Source organism: Prunus persica, chromosome G7, assembly GCF_000346465.2.
Source record: "Prunus persica cultivar Lovell chromosome G7, Prunus_persica_NCBIv2, whole genome shotgun sequence".
NCBI lineage: Eukaryota > Viridiplantae > Streptophyta > Magnoliopsida > Rosales > Rosaceae > Prunus > Prunus persica.
Window position 1 is genome coordinate 3,899,862 of NC_034015.1, and position 24,715 is coordinate 3,924,576.

At 36.6% G+C, this 24,715-nt stretch overlaps 3 protein-coding genes across 4 annotated transcripts; 2 read left to right on the top strand and 1 right to left on the bottom strand.

Annotated features, from left to right (window-relative positions):
- Positions 1,903-4,142, top strand: LOC109950316. The gene is made up of 2 exons (XM_020568871.1): positions 1,903-3,449; positions 3,962-4,142. The coding sequence occupies exons 1-2, from the start codon at positions 1,903-1,905 to the stop codon at positions 4,140-4,142; spliced, it is 1,728 nt and encodes a 575-aa protein (XP_020424460.1).
- LOC18769921 lies at positions 4,947-10,895 on the top strand. The gene is made up of 2 exons (XM_007204549.2): positions 4,947-5,416; positions 8,089-10,895. The coding sequence occupies exons 1-2, from the start codon at positions 5,410-5,412 to the stop codon at positions 10,176-10,178; spliced, it is 2,097 nt and encodes a 698-aa protein (XP_007204611.2). The 5' UTR covers positions 4,947-5,409; the 3' UTR covers positions 10,179-10,895.
- Positions 13,277-23,893, bottom strand: LOC18770329. 2 transcript variants are annotated; one of them, XM_020569476.1, is made up of 13 exons: positions 22,468-23,893; positions 21,820-21,862; positions 19,823-19,849; positions 19,608-19,700; positions 18,573-18,694; positions 17,409-17,580; positions 17,191-17,310; positions 16,213-16,332; positions 15,820-15,840; positions 14,847-14,905; positions 14,552-14,642; positions 14,217-14,321; positions 13,277-13,681 (listed from the first exon to the last, which is right to left on the bottom strand). In XM_020569476.1, exons 1-12 carry the CDS (start codon positions 22,710-22,712, stop codon positions 14,247-14,249), a joined length of 1,188 nt encoding a protein of 395 aa, XP_020425065.1. In that variant the 5' UTR covers positions 22,713-23,893; the 3' UTR covers positions 13,277-13,681; positions 14,217-14,246. The 2 variants fall into 2 exon arrangements, with proteins under 2 accessions (XP_020425065.1, XP_020425064.1); XM_020569475.1 differs by having other exon boundaries at positions 18,573-18,754; positions 22,468-23,892.

A 24,715-nucleotide genomic window follows, 5' to 3' on the forward strand; every position in this document is an offset into this window, starting at 1 on the left:
ATACTTAAAGTCAGCACCTGGGAAAGGGTTAACGTTCTCCAAAAATAGAGATATCGAAGTTGTTGGATATACAGATGCTGATTGGCTGGCTCCGTTACTGACAGACACTCTACTTCAGGTTATTTCACTTTTGTGGGAGGTAACCTAGTCACATGGCGGAGTAAGAAACAAAATGTAGTTTCTCGATCTAGTGCTGAAGCAGAGTATCGAGGAATGGCTCAAGGAGTATGTGAATTACTATGGATAAGAAGACTATTAATAGAATTGGGGTTCAAGCCAGAAAAGCTAATGGAGTTACATTGTGATAACAAGTAAGCCATCAATATTGCCCATAATCCAGTTCAACATGATCGAATTAAACATGTTGAAGTGAATAGACATTTTATCAAAGAAAAACTTGAGAAGAAGATCATCCGCCTACCATTCGTAAAATCAGAAGATCAGTTGGCAGATATCTTAACCAAAGCTGTTTGTAAAAGAGTATTTTATGACTCACTTACCAAGTTGGGCATTGGTGACATATATGCACCAACTTGAGGAGGAGTGTTGACGTGAGTCTCCTAATTAATCAAGGAGATTTACTTCCTTGATTAATTAAGGGATTTACTTTCCTATTTTTGTATAGTTGATAAATAATTGTATAATTAGGAGATACTTTCCTAATTCTTTACTGTATCTAATTCCTTGTATAGCACATGTAAACTCTTATATATACCTCCTTATGGAGAAGAATAAAAAAACCTAATACATTCAAATCATATTCATATTTTAGCAATTTCACCCATTTGTTCTTTACAGCATCCCAGGCCCATCTGTAGCTGCCGGAATGAAAAAGCTCCAACACTAAGATAAATGAAAGATTTGGAATTTCTTGACATATAATTTTCATTGAGAAGAGGTATATATAATACAAAGAGTTGACAGCTAAAGTTGACCTTTACAAGAGGAAATTAAGTAGTGACTGAGGAGATAAAAGAGGTAATTTAACATTCCCCCGCAAATCGGACGATCCAGGAGAGACAAGATTTGACCAGGGAAGTTGGAACCAATGTGTAGAAAGCTAAGAAGCACGGATATGCACGGAGACCAGCGTATCCCGTGTCAGATACGCACGGAGACACGATACGTAGAGGATATACTGAGATACGCATGGGATACGTATCCGAGTCAACGGATACGGTCAATCACAAAAGGATACGCGTATTTGTTACGTATCCCAATTTGAAGATACGATTTAGGAAATAATTTTGAAAAAAATAGAATTTGACACAACTAGGAAGTCCTGAACAACACGGGATACCTGTTTTGTTTTGGAACTTTGAAGATCTTTTCCTAATTCCGACAGATTTTCATCTTCTTTATATAAATATATGGGCATAACCATACCACCACCCATCAATTCATCATCTTCTTCTTCTTCATCTTCTTCACCAAAAAAAGAAGCTTGGTTCTTCAATTTGTCTTCATCTGGTGGTCGTGGTTCAATATAAAATATGCTCTTTCTGTGTTTTTGGAGGCCGTCGTCGGTATTTTCGCCTCTCTCTCTTTCTCTATCTCTCTAGTGTTCTCTGGTCCAGCTTTGTATTTTGCCCTTATACACACATATATATATATATATATTATTTTTTACCAAGTTGCTCTGCCTGCAAGTTCACGTGCCAAAATTTCATATTATTATTATTATTAATGACACAACTGATCTGTTTGTTGGGTTCTCTTATTATTAATATTATTATTATATTTCAAATATATAGCTATCACATGGTATACCTGCAAGTTCACATTTACCACCTCCCTCCTTTCCACGTGACAACCAATTTGTTATAAAATTAAAAAAAACTGTGGTTAGGTAATTTAATAATATTATATTTAATATGTTGAATTTTTTTTATATTCAGGAACATGAGTTATCCGGATAATAATGCAAGTGCTAATGTTAATCCTACTGAGAATAATGAAATCGAGATAGATGATCATGCACCATTATGGAAGTATGTTAAAAAACTTGACAAGTTAGGAAAAGGAGGAGGAAATACTATGTTTAAATGCAATTATTGTCATAATACTTACAAAGGCTCCTACTCTAGAGTCAAGTTTCATTTGTTGAAAATATCAGGCAACGGGATTGCACCTTGCGAAATGGTTACTGATGAAGTTTTTGCAGAAATGAAAAAACTTGTGAGAGAATGTGAATACCGGTTGAAAAGTGCAGCTCCAAGACAAGTGTCTTTGCCTAATACTAGTTCTTTACTTTGTTCTTCTGTGTCTAATGTTGAGCAAAAGAAGAGAAAGGGAATGAATGGGCCCCTTGATAGAGCTTTTCAAAATGAGCCTAGAGAACAATGTGATGCTGAAGTTGCAAGAATGTTTTATACAGGTGGATTGTCCTTCCACTTGGCAAGGAATCCACATTATCGAGACTCCTATTTTCGTGCTTCTACGCTTCCAGGATATGTTCCACCAGGTTACAATGCACTAAGAACTACTCTTTTGCAACAAGAGAAGAGGCACGTTGAGCGATGTTTACAACCAATCAAGAGTACATGGAGCACTAAAGGTGTAAGTGTGTGTAGCGATGGGTGGACAGATTCACAAAGAAGACCACTTATTAACATTATGGCAACTTGTGAAAGCGGGCCTATGTTCTTGAAGGGAATTAATTGTGACGAAGAGTACAAGGACAAATATTGTATTGCCAACTTTCTTATCGATGCCATTAAGGAAATTGGTTATCAAAATATGGTTCAAGTAATCACTGACAATGCACTAGTTTGTAGAGCTGCTGGATTACTTGTTGAGGCTAGATATCCCAATATCTTTTGGACACCATGTGTGGTTCACACTCTTAATCTTGCTTTGAAGAGCATATGTTCACCAAAACCAAATGACGATTGGTATGATAAATGTAGTTGGATTTCAGAGATTGCTGCTGATGTTGGGTCCATAAAAATTTTTATTGTGAACCATAATATGATATTGACTATGTATAAGGACCACTGCAAGTTGAAGCTGCTCTCCATTGCTGAAACAAGGTTTGCGTCTAGACTTGTGATGATTAGAAGATTTAAGGAAGTAAAGGAAGGTCTAGAACAAATGGTGATTAGTCCAAACTGGTCTTTATATAAAGAGGATGATGTTAGCAAAGCAAGAAGAGTGAAGGAAAAGATATTGGATGAATACTTTTGGGATGAGATTGATTATATACTTTCCTTTACAGCTTCTATATTTGAGATGATTAGGATGGCTGACACAGACAAACCTTCTCTTCATTTGGTTTATGAGTGGTGGGATACCATGATAGAGAAGGTGAAGGCAGCTATCTATAGGAAAGAGCACAAGCAACTGCATGAAGAAAGCGACTTTTTTGATGTGGTGTATCAAATTATACTGGAGCGATGGACTAAGAGTAGCACACCACTCCATTGTTTGGCACATTCTTTAAATCCTAAGTAAGTATTATGTCCTTATTTCCTTTTAAAGTATTTAATCTACTTTTCATACTGTGATAATTTTATAAAATAATATCACACTTTACTTTTAGGTTTTATAGTCCAAAATGGCTGCAAGAGGATCCTAGTCGTGTTGATCCACACTAAGATGCCGAGATTACAAGGGAAAGAAAAAAATGTCTTGAGAAATACTTTTCAGATGACCGAGCTAGAAGAGATATCAATGTGGAGTATGCCTCTTTTTCAATGTGCTTAGATGACTTTGGAGCTATTGATGCTATGAATGATAGGTTTCACATGGAACCAATGGTGTGGTGGATTGTTCATGGATCTTTAACACCAAATCTTCAATCCATAGCTTTGAAACTACTTGGACAACCTTGTTCCTCCTCGTGTTGTGAAAGAAATTGGAGTACATATAGTTTCATTCACTCTTTAAGAAGAAATAAGTTAACACCCCAAAGAGCTGAAGACTTGGTATTTGTGCATAATAATCTTCGTCTTTTATCAAGGAAGAGCCCAAGCTACAAAGAAGGTGTTACTCAAATGTGGGATATTGGAGGAGATGGATTTGATAACTTGGGTGAAGAAGGTGTTGGGATGCTTGAAATTGCTAACCTTTCTCTAGATGAACCATCATTGGAGGTTGCTTTATTTACCGGAGAAGACATTATAAATATTGTAGTTGATTGAAACTTTTGTTTTGTTTTTTTTATTTTTCTAGAGTTTAAATTTGAATTTGATTGATGAATTTGAATTTTTATGTTAATTAAAATATGTTTTAAATTATATATATTGTTATTATTATATTTTAAAATAAATTTTTAATTACCGTATCCATGACGTATCGTATCCTAGTTTTTAGAGATTTGCCGTATCCCCGTGTCGTGTCGTGTCGTCGTATCTGTATCCATGTCCGTGCTTCTTAGGTAGAAAGGCCCTTAGTGAAATCAGCAATATGATACGAAGAAGGGACAAATTGAAACCGATGACTACCAGAAAGTAGGTACTGTCGTATGTAGTGATAATCAAGCTCAATGTGTTTAGTGCGAGCATGAAAAACTGGATTAGACACCATGCAACAAGGTGATACGGCGAGAGGGTGGATATTGTAGTTCATTCAGAAGGTAAGAGACCCATATAGTGAAAGCACAAGTGTGAGCAAGAGAACAATACTCAACCTCAACAGAAGAGCGAGAAATTGCTTGTTATTTCTTCTTAGCACTCGAAGATATGATATTGGAGCCGAGAAACACACAAAAACCAGTAGTAGAGCGTCGCAACATCCAGCCCAAATTTTTTTCGTTTTAGTGCTAGACCTAGACCACCAATGCTTGGAGAACTTGTATTATAAAAACTAGAATATTCTTCTCCAACCTATGGCGTGTAGCCTATATGCAGACATAAAATTGAAAACTAAAAAAATAAATGGTACAGACATAAAATTGAAAACTAATAATAAAATACATAGAAGAAATTGTAAAAGCAATACTGAATCAATGGGGTTTTTTTTTTTGGTCGGAAAAATTAATGGGGTTTAGCTCAACCAAAAAAGACCTTAACTTGAAGCGTTGAGAGTGTGAGAAAATCCGTTCCCTCTTTAACTTTCACGAAAAAAAAAGTAAAGAAAAAAATTGAAAAATGAAAAACAAAATAAAAATGAAAATAAAATACTTGTAGGGCATGGTGCGGGTTTGAATAATCCGAGACTTGGCCGGCAAAACCAAAAACTCAAATAAATCCCTGGAAACCGATCCCGAAATCAAATCCCTTCATATTCCGAAAAAAATAAAAGTAAAAGTAAAAGAAAATAATAATATTAGCAGAGAGAGTTTGGTTATTTGAGAAGTCTCTGCTTTGCCTGCCAGCGTTGATCGGCGAAGGAGTAGGCGTAGACATGGCTGGTCAATGAGCTGCGTTGGACTGTCCGTACATCGTATAAACTGTAGCCCTAAGCGCAATGGAAGGTCAGCCTTTGATCTCCTCCACACACTCTCTCTCTCTGCTCATCAAATTTGACTCCTTCTCTTACTCGTTCTGTCTCTCTTGCTTTGTTTCTTTGTCAACTCTAGGGTTTCTATGTTAGGCAATTTCTTATTTAAGTGTTTGTTTGTGCTCAATTTTATTTTTTATAGTAAATTAAAAAGCTTCTTCCCCAAAAGGAAGTGAAATTAAGTTTGATATAATTAATTGATATGCCCAACTGAGTCTTTGGTGGATAAATTATTGGTTTCCTTGTACAATGAGCGCAATTGCGTTGGGATTTCTGACTGTACTCTGTGAAAGTTTAGGATATAAATGAAATGTCTAAATTGGGTTCACATTGTTGCAACTGCACTCTGCAAAAAAAAATTATCCTGGGCTTTCTGTTCTGCTTCCTTTCTTTTTTTTCATTCCCTTGGTTGGTGTCTTCTAATCCAATTTGTGGTTGTCTTGTTTATAATTTCCCAGGATTTTTGATGAACAAATTTGTTCATATTTATTTAATTTGTTTTTCTTTATAAAAAAAACTTGGTCCAGATAAAAAATGCCACCAGAATTCGATGCAAGAGGGTGAATAGCTTAGATGCATGAGAGAAAGAGACAGGCTCAGAGATTGGATGTAGTCTATATAATACTGGTTGAGCGAGTCAACAGGGAGAAAAATTAGTATAGTCCGGTGTGAGAGAAAAAGCATTACATATCTTTGATAAGGATTGACCAAGAACAAAAAAGAAAAACAAAACAAAGAATAATATATCCAAGGTACAACAAGTGACCAGAAAAAGCTACGAAGTGTTGACATGGATTATATTTAGTATACAAAAACATTTCTGATGGATTCATGATCCATTTTGTTTGTATCTTTCATCATTTTTCTTTAATAGATCTTGTGATTCTTATAAAAAAGAATAGAAAAGGTACCAAGGCACTGAGTCAATTTTTGAGAACTTTGATAATCTGGGGTTACATTTAGTTATTCTCTATCTAGAATCACAAGAAAAACCTGACAAATGACTCCTTTCAGTTGATGAAAACGAATGATTGCAGATGCAGAGTGTAATATAATAGTGACACATACACATTATGATTCTCACGGAATGGTACCCAGAGAATTACACTTTGAATTCTTCATAACTCAAGTCTTTACTCTTTTTTTAAATAAAATTGTGCTTCACAATTAAGGGATATGTGTAAAAGTGAGGTAGAAAGTGAGGTAGAAAGTGCAGATCAGTTTATCTCACATTTCCCTTTTGCTTTATCTTTGTGGTCAAGATTATTTAAGTAAACTTATTTGTGTCTGGAATCATGTTATATGCTCATCTATGTGAAAGATTTTGGTGGTGGTAAGAGAGTTGAAATGCTAGGCAGGTGTGGAGTGGTGGCTATATTTTGGGTTATTCGTGGAAAAGAAGTAGGAGGAACTTTTGATAGCTTCAGGGGTGAGGAAGGTGGATTTTCTGTGATATGAATTTACCTTCTTTTATTTGCATTGTCCTAATAAAATTTTAGTTTTTTACCTTGATATACTTTTTAATCTGTTTCTTTAATAACTAAAATCCCGTGGAAAAGAAAAGGCTTGCACCCAACTGCTACTTTGGAAATAAACTTCACCACTGAAACATCAAATAAAAGGTTTAATATGCAGTTTTATGCACTGGACTTTTAGAAGTGGACTATACTTGGGAATGGTAAACCTGCCGCCTGTTCAATTTTAAGCTAAATGTTTAGCAAGTCAGGGGTTCTTTTATGGCCGATTAGTTAGTAAGTGATCATCAAGCATGAAACTAGGTATAGGACTGCAGCCCAGGACTGCATTAAAGCCCACAGCCTACATAGTTCAGCCCATCCCAGCTCCGTCCCTGGTGGTGATTATGGTATAATACCATAATGTTCAACTTTAACGAGGACAAACTTTGTTGTGAGATCATTTCTATAACAAAGTTTATTCGTCTTCACTACTGCTGTTTGTCATCAGAAAATCATTGACTCATTAGCTTAGTTTCTTGATCTGACAAATTGAAGTTGTCCAATGAAATTTATTTTCCGTTAACAATAATTGTTTCTGCATTACAAAGATTCTCCCTGATGCTTATTGGACTGGATTATTTCCTCTTGTGCCTAAGCCCCTGGAACTCCCTCCTAGCCGCCTTTTCTCTGGTTTGGTAGTGCATCTGCCATTGTTTCACCCTTGGCTTCCTGTGACAATCATTCATGCGAGAGTTTCCGAATTTCTTTTTCTTTGCTGGCTTTGCGAAGTTTTATGGTTATGGTTGTCCATTCTATCAGTAATTGAACTTGTCAGTGTTAGAACTTTTGAATTGTCCGAATTATCAGTTGGAGTTCAGTAGCTATATATCACCTGTATACTGGCAGTGATATAAGGGTAATTTGGTTGGAAAGTCTGCTCTGTTTGGCAGAGGGAAGAGGGCTAAAGTCTTGTGGGGATGTACTTTTCTTTGTATGATGTGGACATTCACAGTTATTGTATCATTTTAAAAAAGATTATTTAAAGTTGTTTTTGTTCAAAGATATATATCAACTGTGTCGTTGTGTTTGTGAAAACATGCTATACAAACACGCACGTGCAGATGCGTGTCCATATAGTTGTTTGGAATCCCCAGTTAGCTGATCAACATTATTACACTGTCGTTGGCAGGTGGGTCCCCAGACCAGGGATCAGTTGGGTCTGGGACAAAGAGGTCTAGTGCATCATCTGGCAGTAGGCCTCGTAATCGCAAGGAATTTCTTTATAGATTTGTGGACAGTGGCATGCTGACTGCAAAACTTGAGGACTGGTTTGAATCTATATCCAATAAATCAGAACCGAAGAAACCTGCCTTTGATGTGCCTTTTGAATTGATAGAACTTCAAAAGTTTGACTATGCTTTGGAAGGGATTTCATTTCAGCAGGTGATTAGGATGCCCAATGCTGTTTATGCTTCAACATCTGATGCTGTCGAAGCAACTGCTTATCTTGCTATTGAAGATTTTTTGCATGCCGGTGTGAAGGGCTTGTGGGAAGCATTCTGGAGTCAGGATGAGCCAATGCCTTTCTCTGTTGCTTGTCTATACGATGAAAACTTAAAATTCTATCAGGCTGAGAAAGCAGTTGCTGATGGTAAGCTTGGAGGTCTTTGTGCTACTGGTATATTGCTTACAAACCCTAGACATCCCCATGGGAAGTGGGATCAAATTCTTGAACTGGCTCTTTTAAGGCCTGATATCAGAAACTTTGCGATGGATAGTGACAGGCAGCTCCCTCTATCTGTTTTAGGTGAGGCCCTTTTCTATGCTCTACGTGTATTATTATCAAGAAGCTTGAGCAGACTGAACTACTCTCAGAGTTCAAACTCAGTTTTTATTCTTCTTGTTGATTCTCAGTATGGTGGGGTAGTAAAGGTTGAAGGAGATGTAAATAAGTTGGTGTTTGATGTCAATAATGTTTATGAATGCGCTGCTGAATGGATTATAAAACATTCTAGGATTGCAGTCTCTTCGGTCGATAGGATCTGGAACAAGCTTGGAAATGCCAACTGGGGAGATATCGGCGCTTTACAAGTACTTTTTGCTACCTTCCATTGTATCATGCAATTCGCTGGATTTCCCAAGCATTCAGTAGAGGATTTAGCTGCTGATCATGGTCCTCGTCTCCAAGCAAGAAGGGCTGAGAGGCAGTTGGGGGATGCCCGGGTGAATGGAAATGGTCTATTTCGGTTCCAGCAACGCAGTGTATCCCCTGAAATTGTTGAAGTTCAAGATGATTCTGTCAAAATTGAGACTGAACAGTTAATGAAGCTAGAAGTAGGATCTGTATTATGGTTGGAGGATTCTAACTGGCAAAAAGGTTACCAGATCAATCAAGTCTTGAATAACAGTGAACATCCATATTATATTGCATCTCCAGTTGAAGATCCTCAGAAAAGGCTGTTTCTGTATGTTGGTTCTCATCCTTCCCAGTTGGAGCCTGCGTGGGAGGATATGAATCTGTGGTATCAGGTTCAGAGGCAGACCAAAATTTTGACTATTATGAAACAGAAAGGTCTATCTAGCAAGTATCTACCTCAGTTGAGTGCTTCTGGCAGGATTATTCACCCTGGTCAGTGTCAGCGACCCAGCTCTGGTGGGAACTGTGATCACCCCTGGTGTGGCACCCCCATTCTTGTGACCAGCCCAGTTGGTGAAACAGTGTCTCAGTTGATAAGTGAGGCCAGATTTGGTATGGAGGAGGCTGTTAGGTGTTGCCATGATTGCTTATCTGCACTTTCGACTGCTGCTTCTGCAGGGATTCGCCATGGAGACATCAGGCCAGAGAACGTTGTTTGTGTCAGATCTGCTGTGAGGCAACCTTATTTTGTTCTTATTGGTTGGGGACGTGCTATACTTGAAGATAGGGACCGCCCTGCAATGAACCTTCATTTCTCTTCAACTTACGCTCTCCAGGAGGGAAAGCTGTGCTCAGCTTCAGATGCAGAGAGCCTTGTTTATATGCTTTATATTTCCTGTGGTGGAGTTTTACCTGATCTTGATTCGGTTGAGGGGGCACTGCAGTGGAGAGAGACTTCTTGGTCTAGGAGATTGATTCAGCAGAAGTTGGGTGATGCGTCAACCGTGTTGAAAGCATTTGCCGATTATGTTGATAGTCTATGTGGGACACCGTATCCCATGGACTATGATATATGGCTAAGAAGGTTGAGGAGAAATATAAATGAGGATGATCATGGGAAGGAAATTGATACGTCGGGCTAAGGTTTATTTTTTCCTTTTCAAGGGCCACTCCATTGGAAGTGATCCCCTCTGGATCATCTGGAGCATTAACAATTCCTGGCTGCAATGACATGAAATTTTGTTGGAAGTGTTTGATACCTAATGCCAAGTGTCTAATGTGATGATCTGGAGTCCATTGATTGAGACAGAATACTTGTTTAAAATTTCGGAGACTGGCATGACTCGTTTACGGTGGAGACTGGCATGACTCGTTTACGATGATCTGGAATCCCTTGAAGAAGTTCAAGCATGGAAACTCGTTTACGGTGATGTTTGTGCTGTTCCTTGCTCTGGAAATGATTTTGGGATTGCTTCTCAAGGGAATCTGCAAAGATGAGCATGATTTTCAAGAATTTTTTGAGCTTTTGTGGTAGAGTGTCCGTGGTGGAACCGAGAATTTAAAATTATATGGATATGTTTGCATGTAGTTCCCTAGTACAGTAGGGGACCCCAAAAAAAGAAAATAATTTATTTTTGCACTTATGAAGAGTTTGTTTTATAAGAGAATATGTGATGTATTTATTACCATTTCTTTGTAAAGATCCAAACCATTGAAAGTTTGTGTAATTGCTACATATGAGTTGACATAAGTAGTCCATTGTGTCCAGGGCATCATTCTCTTCTGTAAATGTATTAGTGTTTTGGTTTGCCCGTATGGAAAACTCATTTTAATGCATTATCTGTTCTGTTGGGCTTCTACCTTGAATTTCCACTATTGTTTTTGTTCTTTCGACTGTCTTTTTGAAATCAGAACCCCCTCCACCTTTGCTATTAAGCTCTAGAGTAATCTCTTGCCCCAAAAATTTATATATACTAAAACCCAATCCAACTAGACACTATTCCTAAGCACAATGAAATAATGCAATTGCCCCCATTTTACTGTTAGTCAACCTCTTTTTTCCCCAATAGCACAGTAAAATGTCCAAATTGCCATCAACTAACAATTCTCAACTAAAATAATATTTTTTTACTTGAAAATTAACAAATTATTCAATTTCATATAAAAATAAATATTAAAGTTAGAAAAGAGAGATATTTTGAAATTGAACTTGGATAAATATTAGTTTTTTATTTATTTTGAAATTGAAATTTTTTTTTTTTTAATTTGACCGGTTCGGTTCGGCTAAGTTTGGTTTTTTAAGACATGGAGTCCGTCCAAACCGGTTCGGTTCGATTTTTGACCGGTTATTGACTTCTTGGTTAACTCGGTTTTTTTTCGGTTTGGTTCGGTGCGGTTCGGCTCGGATTTCCAATTCGCCGGTTTGAGTGCCCACCCCTAACGGGTGCCATTGTTTGGTTCGCAAAGATACGTAGTTGAGTTCCAACCAGCCTAGTTGAGCTGGTTGGGGGGGCAGCAATGGGATAAGCTGCTTGGATGTTCGGGATTCGTTTGGGGCCGTCGCTTCCCATTTGGGGCGGCGCGTTGTGAATCTCACTCTTCTTTTGCTCTTCATCTCATCGATTTGTTTGTTGGTTGAGAGATTTTTCAGCATTTGTAGAACATTGGTCTAAGAGATCTTCCATCTTTGTTGGCTGTTCTTGCATTGTTTGTCTTCAGTTTTACATCCCATCACTTTTTTAACAAATTAATTACTTGACGATGGGTTACTGGGCAAACTGTTTAATCCTTTAATTCATTGCTCAAATCAGTTACTAGAAAGAGTCAGTGATAAGTTTAGAAGATAAGTCTTTAAAAACAATGGTTGTTGGCATATGAGAGTTTATTTTCTCTTGCTGAGCAAACTGTTTTATTCTCTGTTTTAGAAACACTTGCTTTCGTCCCCAACAAAAGCAATCAATTCATCAACTGTTGTCGGGGTTACTCTAAATTGTGTAATGATCTATTGTTGTTAATATTTGTTTTTTCTATTTTTTATGTTCATATGTTTTGACACTAATTTTGTGCAATATATATTCATTTGGTGATTTCATGTTAGAGATGTTAAAAATTGTGTTAATAGCTATTTGATGTGGACTGCTGCCAATATATGATTATGAATGAACATGTATGAGATAGAGAGAAAGAGAGACCAACCTAATGACATTGATGACTGATGGAGAGAGAAAAACAGAGGAGAATAGTATTAGTATAGAGTTCTTTTTTTCATTGAAATTATGATTTGGATATGTGGTAGGATTGATTTTTTATTGAATTGATGAATTAAGTATGTGTTATATTAAAGATTTCACTATGGTTATGAACCAGACATCTTCAAGCTTTAGTATTTTTTTTAAAATAATGTGCATGATTTTTAATTCTTATATACCATCATGGCTGAATGTTAAATGACTTACTCTATTTCATACATTTGGGATTGCCCGTGATTATCATCTATAGTTTTGTCTTTGGTTTTTCCTTTTGTATTTCATAAAAATTGATTTTAGTCAGAAATCTTGATTTCCATTTAAAAAGGTTTGTTCTTCAAAATACAAAATCCAAAAACCATTTGAGTCTTTCCTGATGCCGCCATTCTTTGGTGTGCCCAAATGGTATACTCTTGAACTTATTGGAAAGACTGTGGTCAGGGCATGCATTCTTCTGTTGGATTGGGTCACTGTGGACCTGATTTTGTCAAGGGAAAATGTGAACTATTGACTATTAAATGATGAGTAATTTGAGTTATTTAATGAGTGGAGTCCAATGTTTTCTTAATTCATTAATAAAAGTCAAAATAAGATGCAAATATCTTTAATGAGTGGAGTCAAATGTTCTCAACGTTTATTGGATTTTACCAAAATTCTCATAACATTCAAATAGGGATTGGTTTGAGATTCTCTAGGTAGTCCAAACCGCCAAGGAGATTGGTTCCTACTGAAATTAGGTCAAAGGCCAGTATATGAATAAGGTTCAAAGTCAATGCTCTATTCACACAACTTCTCTCAACAGATATCAAATTGATTACCATTGATCCTAAAACCGATTCCAAACAGATTTTGGCACATATTTCAGAGATGACAGACCAACTAGACTAGTTAGAACATCACATTGATAGCCTCTACTCTGTTTAGAAAAAATGGCTTCGATCCCTCGCTCAAAACTGGCCAAAAAGGGAAGGATCTTTCCAAGCTGGAATGCATGGTACAAAAATCATTTTGACGTAACATAGAAATGAATAAAATAAGAGTTAATATCATTCCAACCAGTTGGCAGCTCCCGAGAGATTTCATCACAAGGTAAAAGAGAGGGTACACTTTTGAGAAAAGCACCCGCTTCAATTAAGGAAAAAATAGACAAATAATGTCAACAGCTACATAGCTTGGACAGAATTCATGTGCAGAGACTGCTGATCTGGTAATGTAGGGTGCAAAATCAAAGCACTAAAATGACCCATTGGCTGCAGAGCCTGCTGATTACTCAATTGACTGCACAAATCCGAACTTATTTCAGTTTTCTGGCTCATGTGACGGCGACTGCATCACTTTGGACTGGACCCCAAAAAGGCAGCTCTGAAGATTCACGAACATCCATGGCTTCATAAATGCATCTGAGTCATGATTTCAACAAAGTAAACAAATTAGATTATAGCATATGACAGCAATGAGGTTAAGATTAGCTTTTATTATAGAACTTCATTTGAATCTTGATTAGCTTTTATTAATTTGCAAACTTAATAAAAACCAACGCTAAAAGATTGTGTTTCTCTTTCACAATGTATTGCAAATTTAGACCCTCTCAAGTGTGTCAAAATTATATGAATGTCAGGTTCTAGTTTTTCTCTGCTCCTACATAACTATGTAAGACACCGTACCAATTTGTAGAATATCTAACCAGACAGCTAATGACCAATGTTTAGAGAGAGAAAAAAGTAACTTCAGTTTACGGTTTTTACAATTCTCTCTAGGTAGGAAGCAAACAAAGTTTAAGTGGAATGATGCAACTGGAAACTGATGATACTATATGCCACAACAAAACATCTTAAAGCCACAAGCCACACAAAAAAAAAAAACATGCCTCACGTTCAAGCGAGAGAGAGAGAGAGAGAGAGAGAGAGAGAGAGAGAGAGAGAGAGAGAGAGAGACCTTGAAAAGTTTATGTCATTCCTTCATTAACTAGGCTGCATTGGAGTGTACATCCTTACCCTCTGGGTCTTGGTGTCTCCAATATCGGAAGAATTGAATTAGTATCTAAAAGACATTAAGGTGCAAGAGTTTCAGACTGTTCAAGATATTGCACTTGTTCTGTAAGAGGTACAACAAGAAAACTGTTCAACCTTCTAAGAAAAACTATTAAATTAGCAAATTTTTGACAGCTTGTGAATGTGCTTTGTACTATTTTAAGATAAACATATATAGCCCTTTCAAACAGGTATGCTACATTCAAAAAAACATATGTAACAGTGATACAAGAAGGATACGAAAATATCCAGAAGCATGCATCCTCCAGCATCCACCAGCCACGGAAGATTTGGTCTGATCTCCGACCAGTCCAAGCTGTTCACAATAATGCTGCACAACAAAATACCAAGATTCGACCCCAAAACAAAAAAAAAAAGAACCAAGATCAATAGTGAAATGGAATAAAAGTAACACCTGAAACAATCTACATATTGTGGTAAAAAAATACATCATTAACTTTGGAACTAACTGTAAATTAAATGGCTGTACAACAAAAGGCCAAATAGTAGGAAAAGAACCACAACCAACATTCACCTTGCTACATAAGTGGCATTTCCAAGAACAGCAAAGACGAACATTAAAGGATTAAGCCCCTGCATATTATAAAGAAAAATATTATCACTCTCTCTCTCTCTCTCTCTCTCTCTCTCTCTCTCTCTCTCTCTCTCTCTCTCTCTCACTCTCTGACATCATGCATGCAACACAGAAAGATATTTGCGTTCTCCTCTGGGTTGAGGAGTGGGATCAAAGGGTTTTAGAAAAATGTAGTTGATGCTTATACTGCTGTAATAAAAGAATCCACTAAAAAAAATTCACGAAAAAAGTATTCAATATCTGAAGGTGCCAACAAGAAACCACTGACAGAGAAAATAGGGAGAAAACTAAAATTTGAATCAATATACTCAATCAACTAGAATCATCTCTTATGGCATGTTTGGGATTACTTCTGCACGAACTTTTTAACAACCAAACGTGCTTATGGCTGCGTTTGACATAAAAATTTGAAAGTGCTTAGCACTTTTAGTACTTCCTGGAAGAAATTCTAAGTGCTTTTCCAGAATCTCAATCATCTCTCAAGAATCTGAAACTTTATTTCCAGTAAGCCCTCTTCATAGAGGCAATCACGCATTACTAAATTAACTTAACAAAACACAATAGGAAACCTACATAATTAACTAGAGTTATCACACACAAGTGTACAGAAAATTAGTGTAGGAAGAGCTGTAAATGTAGAGGAGGTTGGAAAGTGGGGACTTTGTACAATTATCATACTGTCCTTGCATTTTTCAATTTATTATTGATACCCATTTAAATAATACCTTAAATTATTATCAGCGTTTATAAATTGACACAAATAATTAACCCACTAAATCCTAATTCTGATAAATATAAACTTATACAAAATAAACTTAACCTCTAAACTTGAGCTTAGGCCTAACATTAAACACAGATTCATTTTCTTCTTCCATTAATCATTAACTACATCTATGACGGTGAAAATGCTTACCTCAACATTGCCCTTTCGGATCTGCAAAAATTGATCAAGAACCAGAAGTTAACATCACTCAGACAACTGAGACAAAATAAAATAAGATACCCAAAAAAAAAGGGATGGATTAAGACAATGATATTTATCAAATATAAGTAGCTAATTCTGGTTTGCACATCTTATAGATAGCAGCATATCATGCTGGAGCACACCATACTCACTACATGCAAATGACAACCCACGTATTCATTAGCAGATGGAAGTGGCAAAATTAAAGTTTCCCCACAGAAGAAAAAACATAAGAACTAGAATGATCTCACAGAAGCGAGCAAAGCTAAAAAAGTTGTCAACTTTGCACAATATGGCACCTCCTTCCGAATAAGTATAGCTACTTTTATGGGTACTACTTACATTTAAGAAAATTTGAGGAAGCCGTCCACCAATGTAAATAGCTGCCATTCCCCAACCAAGCAAATTTCCTATCCTGCTGCTATCTTTAGTACCCTTTGCTTGCAACAGCTCTCTACTTACCTGAAAAGAACAATGCTTGAGTTTCTTTCTTCCTCTTTGGAAAACATTTACAACTTCTACAGAAAATTATCATAAAACTGAAGAAAAAAAATGCGTACAAGACATATTGACCCAGAGAACATCCTGAAACATGACTTCGTGTATCCCCAATCTTAAAACTTTGTCCAAACTCCGAACTAGAAAACAATAATGGTGATGATAATGAACTTTTTTTTAGACTAGAAGATTAAATTTGATTTCATAAGCGAGACTGTACAGTAAAGTGGACAGGTAAACCACCAAGAGCAGAAGAGCAAATAACATTAATAGAAGAAATTATAGATTAAGAAACCAAAATAAATCATGACACTGCAACTTTTCAATCTAGAATAATATTGAAGCCCAAAGCACTGCCCAGAACTTGACCTGCTCCCACACCTCCACTTACACCCCCGTAACATGTTCAAAGATCTGCTGATTCCTTTGTGACCAAATAGACCAAAAATAGCCATCATCAGACAATCCCATTTTTTTTTTTGCCTTTTTTTACACCAGCCATAATGATGATGAAAGATAAGATATGTTTTACCCAACATTCCAACTAATACGCCACGAATACCCATTATATGAAGTTACAGAAAGACAGATGCACACCATGTATATCTATTATATTAGACAGATGCACACCATGTATATCTATTATATTAAGTTTTGTATAGAACATATTAAACAGAAAACCAGAAGAGAAAACTGCTCAGCTATAAACTGGCAACATTAGTGGTTTGTGCAACAAGAATACTGCCACCTAACCTGTTTTCTCAATAGCATCTTAAGAATTGTAAAAGAGAAAGTAAACTGCCAGTTCGGAATTTTGACTACCTGCAACAGCCTTCTTCCTACTCGCAGCACTACTCCTCGACTTGGATTTTCAACAATTAAATCAAGATTGTTATCTACTGATCGGTGATTAAAAGTACCAAAGAGGGTCATCAGAGAGACCTAAATCAGAAGGAAAAGAAAACAGTTTACATTGTATGATCAACATTCTGACAATGCAATATACTTATTAATTATACATTCACCGGTATAGAGCTTACCACACAGAGGACGGTCTTGACATTATTAGATGGTGCAGATTGTGTAGATGCAAGTGCACCAAGCAAGGGCTCTTCATTGGAATTCCGAACATGATTAAAAGTAGGAGCCGTTGTTTGTGCCAAATAAGACCTTTCTGTAGGGGTATGACTCCTTGATAGAGATCTTGCTGATCTGAATTCCCAGGAAAATAGAGATCTTACTACATGATCATGATTTTCAACAATGAAAATTAGATAGATCACTTAACTCTGAAAATTTAAAATCATTTATCACAGCAACCATCTGATTATAGTTGCAGACTTCATAAAAATGCTGGCAGATTTCAGCTAGCAACATCTTGCATTAGATATGTAGCAAGGGTGAGCAATTTGCAGCCCTAGTTATCTTTCATTTTCTTTTAAAAGATGCAGAATAATCAAGGAGACAGCCACCAAATGTCAGTTAACATCATTATTATAATCATGACAAATCGAGAAAGGTATGCAAAATGCAGTACGAGTACCCAAAGGCTGAACAGAACCCTACAAGAAAGTAAGCGAGGCTTTCCCTTAAGATAAATATACTAGATAAAATTAAGACCAAGTTACACTAGCTCCAACCCCACTTAAATAGATCTGATAACAACTAGCCTGCTCAATACTTTCTAGTTCCAAGAGCATGCCCCTAAAAGGTCACAAAAAACTGACTGACATAAAGTACAAGAGTTATTGACTGACACAAATTACCAAAAAAAAAAAAAAAGTATATATATATATTAATAGCCTAAAAGCCCCAAACCAAGAAACTTATTAGATCCTCAATAACTATCCAGAACAGTAAGTTTTCTGTCAACTGGCTGCTTCATAAAGTTGACTAAAACTTTAACAAAGGACAAGTGTCTTTGTTTTGAATGTAATTTGTATAATTTTTTTTTTTTTTTCTCCCATAAGAACCATCTGCTCCCCTTAATTTTCAGAAGCCCGGTAGGGTTTAATGTATAACCATTACATGTCCAACTCCTACTTCGTTTTTACTAGACAAAATGTAGATCTAACTTTACTGTGCCAAATTGAAGTCTTCATCGATTATAAATTACAAGAAACAAAAATAAAAAGAGATAATCGATAATAATTTGTCACTCCATAGAAGCACATTTGAGAAATCTGATGAGAAATATTAATTACATGTAGTATGATTCTCTTCCGGGGGAAATACTTGGACAAATTCCTGGAAGAGGAATGGGTGAACTCAAAACATTTCCTGCACTGGGGGTGTCAAACCCAATACTTCTGCCAGCATGGTTGACCTGTTTCCCAACGAAGTCAGTATTGCATCTTCTAACCTCAGTCAGGTTAGAGTTGGAACCCTACATTACAGATTAGTGCATTAAAGGTATTCTCTTTTTGCTTTTTCATACAAGCATCAAACGTACTCGATGTACGACTGCAAAAAGGCAAAAATTAAACCTAAAGCAGACAATAAGTAATTCATAAAGTAGTTGAACTAGCTAATGTAACTGTCAGAAGTAAATTAAGTGCTCCAAGTTATGTGCTACTGTTGCATGCTTCCCTGGAATGGTATTCACACCATCTAGAAATCAGAACACATCTAAAGCAAACTAATCATTGTAAAACCTACTGGAAAGAAGAAGCTATCTGCTAAAAAAGTTCTATTTCCACAATCTGATTAGATGGCCACAAGAAAGAGAAGAAGACAATGAGTTGCTTCTTCAATACTATACATTTAGAAGAAACAGGTACAGAAATGCTAGCTAACCAGAAAAGATTTCCTTCTTTTCTAAGATTGAAATAAAATCTCGATCAAATTGAGGTCTTATCAGCTGGTTAAACAAACAATACAGAAAATATTTGACAGATCCATACAAGGTTAATGTGTACCTACTTCATGTAATCGAAATTAATCAGATGGGCATGAATTTCTGAAAACCTCAAATCACTTGAATCTTTCTCAGTTCGAATTATATTCAAGTTTCCTATTTTTCCAAATCTTGATTCTTTTGCCATATTTGAACTTGGAATCTATTATAGGATCTTTCAACAAGCTTTCCATTACATGCTCTTTAAAATTTTCCTGGTTCCCAAAATGAGAAGCTCTAACTTTCCTACTCTGCTAGAAATATACAACAAGGCAAACATGAATGAGTAAGTGGCTAAGGTTATGCGATTATGTAAGAGGAGATGAGGACATCAGCTTCCAACCTTTTTCTGTCTCAAATTGCGTTTAAGTCGAGGATATATGCAGCCATAGTATATGGTCTGCACCGCAAGAACAGCTGTGGTAATTGTATACAACTGCATACCAAGAAAACAGTGAAAGATCGCATCACCTCATTTGTTGATGACATGAAATCAATTTGAATGAAAAATCTATTTGTTTAGATATCAAAATGCAGCTCCAGTCTCGACATTCGTACCATTGCCATATAGTATTGTGTTGGAAGCTGCATAAACAAGTATACAAAGGAGCAGTTAGTTACCAATACTTTGTGATTATGAAAGACAATATGTATGCAAAAATGTCCAAAACTAATCTGAGATCATTACCCTTATGCATTGGGAAGCAATAAAACAAAATAATCCCAATAAGTAAGCATTATAGTGAACTTTAGTTGACACAGTCTTCTTGCAAAAAGCAAGCTTTCTATGTAGAAGATTGAACTTAACAGAAATTGCATACCAATTCTCTAGATCATCCAAATCAATTCAAAGATAACAAGAACTTAGGTAGACACTTTCAGCAAGTTCTGAATTGTAACTTGATTTGCATATTCTATTTATGATCAAGTCTTCTTTATCCAGAAAACACAGAATTTATATATGGCACATGGACCAAGATAAAGGACCCACCAAGATAAAGGGCTCACAATCTTGATTACCATCAATCAACAGACCAACACTAACTGGAGAACCCTAGGTTGTAATAGCATACACCATCATGTTAAGTTTACTTTGTATTGGCTAATTCCATCTCTGAAACACTAGAGTTGTACGAGTTTGTGTCGAGCAAGTTGAAGATGACATCTCAAGAAGAATGAAGAGGACGAGCTTTGGTTGCATGCTAAGACAAGTCTATAGTTTCATGTTTCACAATACAAAACTTAATGAACCAGAAGTCCACCATCAAAATGATACAGCCCTAACAAACAAATCCAAAAGGTAGAACAAAGCTAACCACAGGAAACTCCCAAAACTAATAAAATTACAGAAAACGAAAGATCCCTATAAGTTGGAGAAAGAGAAGCCCATAACGATGGACTGATTCTTTCCCAGGAAATCTCTTCTATCTCCGCACTATAGTTCTCGAATATTTTTCAATTTCTCTCCAACCAAATTACCTAAAGGACAGCTAACACAGTGCGATTCCACAACATTCTTGCCTTCCTTTCCGCCACCAAACGACATACTTTTCGCAAAGCATGTTTGAAGGTGACTAAAGGATATTAACCCTTGCCTCCCTGACTAACTGCCACAGCGGCCGCAATGCATATGAACAATGTAAAAACAAGCGAGTTCCAGATTCCGCCTCTTTTTTTGGGGCAAAATGCACTTGTGAGTAGAAAGACAAACATTGAATCTTCTTCGTTTAAATGAAAGTGTCACATCAAGAATATTTTAACCATTTCTACATTTCTGGACTCCTATTTTGCTTCGAAGAGTTCCTACTTACCATCTACGATCTTCTACGTTTATGATGCTTAGAGTTCGAACTCCATATAAATATTTTTGCAACTTTGAGGAGAATGTTTTGCAACCTAGAGCTTTGGAGTTTGTGTTGTCTTTGTGATGTTGCTTTCTCTCGTAGATGCTGTTGTGTTTTTTACTTTTCTGGTATCTTAGGCAGCGTTTGAATTTTTTTTCCATAGTCTACAATAGTTTTATGTACCACCCAAGGGTGAGTCAATGATCCTCTAGTACAGACCTTGCCATGTCATGGCTACAGGGGACATTAAGCATAGCATTGGCCTGGAGAAGACTGTTCTTACGCCTTGGGAGGGACTTTTTCCATCACCTCACTTCACGTTGCTCTATGGAGAGCTGGTTTGATTGTTACAAACTAGCCAAGTGGTGGCCACAAGGAAGAAATAGTAGATTCTCATTTTTGCCCTTGGTTGTAATGTTGACATACAAACATTAAGAATCTTACATTTACATGCACCATTAAGTAAAAGTTAAAAATACTTCCACATTTGCATTGGTAGAGGAATACAGATGAACTATATCAGGCACCGAAGTAATACGGAGCTGCTAAATTAAATTTAACAAAAATAGAAGTTTTCATATTAGTTTCAAGACTACCTAGGAATTCATTTTCTATTGGTTAAACTTAATCTTGTCCCTGTATATGAAAAAATTAGACCAAGTTTAAAAAGTTATTTAAGATACTGAAACTGAATCATTAAAGGACACTTACCGTAGCTGGTTCCAACATGCAGCCGAAAAGATTAAAAAGGTCCCTGCATAAGAATTCCATATGAAATAAATTACATGAGCAAAGCAATTAGTCTCTTGTCAATATCACAATTCAGCTTAGAAGTTAGAACATAAAGTCACATATTATGGCTGCAGGCTGTATGAAGCAATTAGTGACAAAGTTTTGGCTACATCAAGTAAACACAAAGGTATCATTGTCAAAATTGGAACTACAAGGACGAAAGTGAAAATCCTAGAAAACTAGAGAAATAAATTACAAAGATATTGATAAGCTTGCATTCTGAATCACAAAATATATATTTGGATTGAACTCCAAGCATAATTTGGTGGGTTTGGTGGAGGGTTTACAAAGACAAGAATTTGGGAATTGTGAAGCAAAGAGAATGAATAGCTTTGCTTTTGAATTTCTTTCTGGGTCCACCTCCACCACCACATAAATGACATGAGGAAGACATTTGAAAACAACAGCAAGCAGGAAGCAAAAGTCTGAAATGGGATTTGGAATGAATGATAAGGACATAATAAAAGTAAAACTGCACAGAACATCAACAAAATTATAATAATAAAGGATAAAGAGACGAAGAAAAGGGCAAAAGCAGTGAGCCGCACAATCATAAAAGTAGCCTACCCGAGTATCCAAGTCATCAAGAAAGCAAGAGACAGACCGTCCGTGGATTTGTTTTTGTAGTTTGTGATGACTTGAGGTATCTCAGCAACACCCCAACTCACCACACTGATTAAACCTAGTGTCAGCGAAACGCCGTCTTTGACGCTGCAAAGATTATACTCCATGTACTTCCTCCCCCATTCCCAACAATGCTCATCTCTCGAGGGCCCCACTGCCATTCCTCCCATCACTGTATTGTATTGCATGCTTCTCTCTCTCTCTATTCTCCTCTTCTCTTCTCTACCAACACAGCCTTCCTTCAATGTCCCCCTCACTCACTCTCTGTGGGTTTGTTTGAGTTGTGTTTTGAGTGAGAAATATTAGAAGACAATTTCAATTTCTAATGAATTCCAAATGCACCCAAAAAAGTAATAATAATCAAAGGCAGACCATCACTAGGAGAAATTATATAATAATACGGTATTACCACGCCAGTTGGTAATACTTCCATTCAAAAATTACCACGTGTATTATTTTTATAGGAAATTAAACTTTTTGTTCTGGCTAGATTTGAAACTCCAATTTTACCCTTTGAAATTAAAAAAAGTTAGCAGAGAAATTGTCCCAGCAACAATCGCTCGCACTCAATCCTCTGCCGTCGCTCTGCCTCCCATGCCTGCCGCCCCTTCGTCTTATTCCATTCCTTTGTCTTTGTATATTTGCAATCAGATCACATCTTATCATTGCCCTTTTCTCCAATTGTGCCAAAGCAAGCTTTTTTCTTCCACAAACAATACGGTGAAGAAGACCCAGATCCCATTTCAATTTGTTTACAACGTGCATGGCATTTTACTCAATCCCGCAACCACCCATATCCTTTCCCTTCATCCCCAGCCTCTGTTTCCCACCCGATACCATCACCCTTTTTTTTTCCTTCCTTGCAACCTCAAACAGCCCCAGATTCATCTCATCTCCTTTTGTTTTGTTGGTCAAGAGGAAGGAAGATGGGCCTGGAACTTTGGGATGCAAAATTTGAAGCTTTCAACCTAAGAAGAAGCAATATTGAACCCAGGAAGAAGCACCTGCTGTTTTCTGGATTTCGTGAGGAATTTTTCTTTCCTTCTCGTCAGCTTTTGTGGCTGTATTGGTGTGCCTTTCAGGTACTTATGTGAGGCTTTATGCCTTCGTTGTGGGATCTGTCTAGTAATCCCTAAACCCTATTGTGACATTTAAATGAACATCTTGTAATGGAAAGACAGAGAGGGGGCGGAGGATGATGGCGGCATCGCGATGGTAAAGGGCTGTTTTCACTTTCCATGTATTTCTTTCTATCAATTGTTTTAATTTTATTTTGAAGGGTAAAATTAGAGTTTCAAATCTAGCCAGAACAAAAATTTTAATTTCCTATAAAAATAATACACGTGGCAATTTTTGAATGGAAGTATCACCAACTGACGTGGTGATACCGTACTATTCTATAATTTCTCCATAACTTGGAATAAAAAACGTTACGTAAATATCCATATATTTCTATTTGGAAAAATTAACAAATATCCAATCAAAAAATCCTTTTTCCTTTGGAAAAATTGTCTCCGTCATTTTCTTAGAAAACATTAAAATCAAAGGCAGTGCATGCCAGTGTGTTGCTGCTTGATGAGTATCCAAAAGGGCCGAGAAATAATTCACTTAAAAAGAAAACAAATATATATTAGGTAAAATGTCATTTTTTTGGTATCACTAAAGTCTCTATAGTTTTAATTTGATCAATTTTAACCTTGTAATTTGAATTTCAAGCCATTCAAAGACAACCCCAAATTTTGGTCAAATTTTTGTTTGCATGGAGGGGCACTTAGGTCCAATCTATGGTCTCTCCTCAACCACTCCCCCTCCTGTAGCTTTTCTTCTCCTTTCAAGTCTTAAAGTCCCTTACCTCCAATCCTGAATAAAAAGTTGTGTGACTTTTTAGGCCTAGTTTGGGATTGCTGTCACTTTTAAAAAAAGTTGCTTATGTTGTGCTTTAAAAATAATTAGCTGTAAAGTAAAGCAGCTCCATGTTTGGTAAACATTATTTTTAAAGTGTTGTTAGTACAAAAAGTAGTGTTAAAACCGTTTGGTAAATTTTAATATAAAATTATTGTAGTTGTGAATAATGACTAAAATAGACATGATGTTAAAAGTGTTATGCACCAATCATGTGGTGGTAGTGGTAGTGATGGAGTGGAGTTAGTGATGGAGATGAAGGCGGAGTTGGTGGTTGTGGTAGTTATGG

Coding starts and splice junctions, on each gene's coding strand:
- LOC109950316 (XM_020568871.1), top strand. CDS start 1,903: ATGAGTTATCCGGATAATAATGCAAGTGCTAATGTTAATCCTACTGAG. Junction 3,450..3,961: donor GCACATTCTTTAAATCCTAA/GTAAGTATTATG, acceptor TCTTTTATCAAG/GAAGAGCCCAAGCTACAAAG.
- LOC18770329 (XM_020569475.1), bottom strand. CDS start 22,712: ATGCAATACAATACAGTGATGGGAGGAATGGCAGTGGGGCCCTCGAGA. Junction 14,906..15,819: donor TCCGAAAGGGCAATGTTGAG/GTAAGCATTTTC, acceptor TATAATATGCAG/GGGCTTAATCCTTTAATGTT. Junction 14,643..14,846: donor AATGCCACTTATGTAGCAAG/GTGAATGTTGGT, acceptor TTTGTTGTGCAG/CATTATTGTGAACAGCTTGG.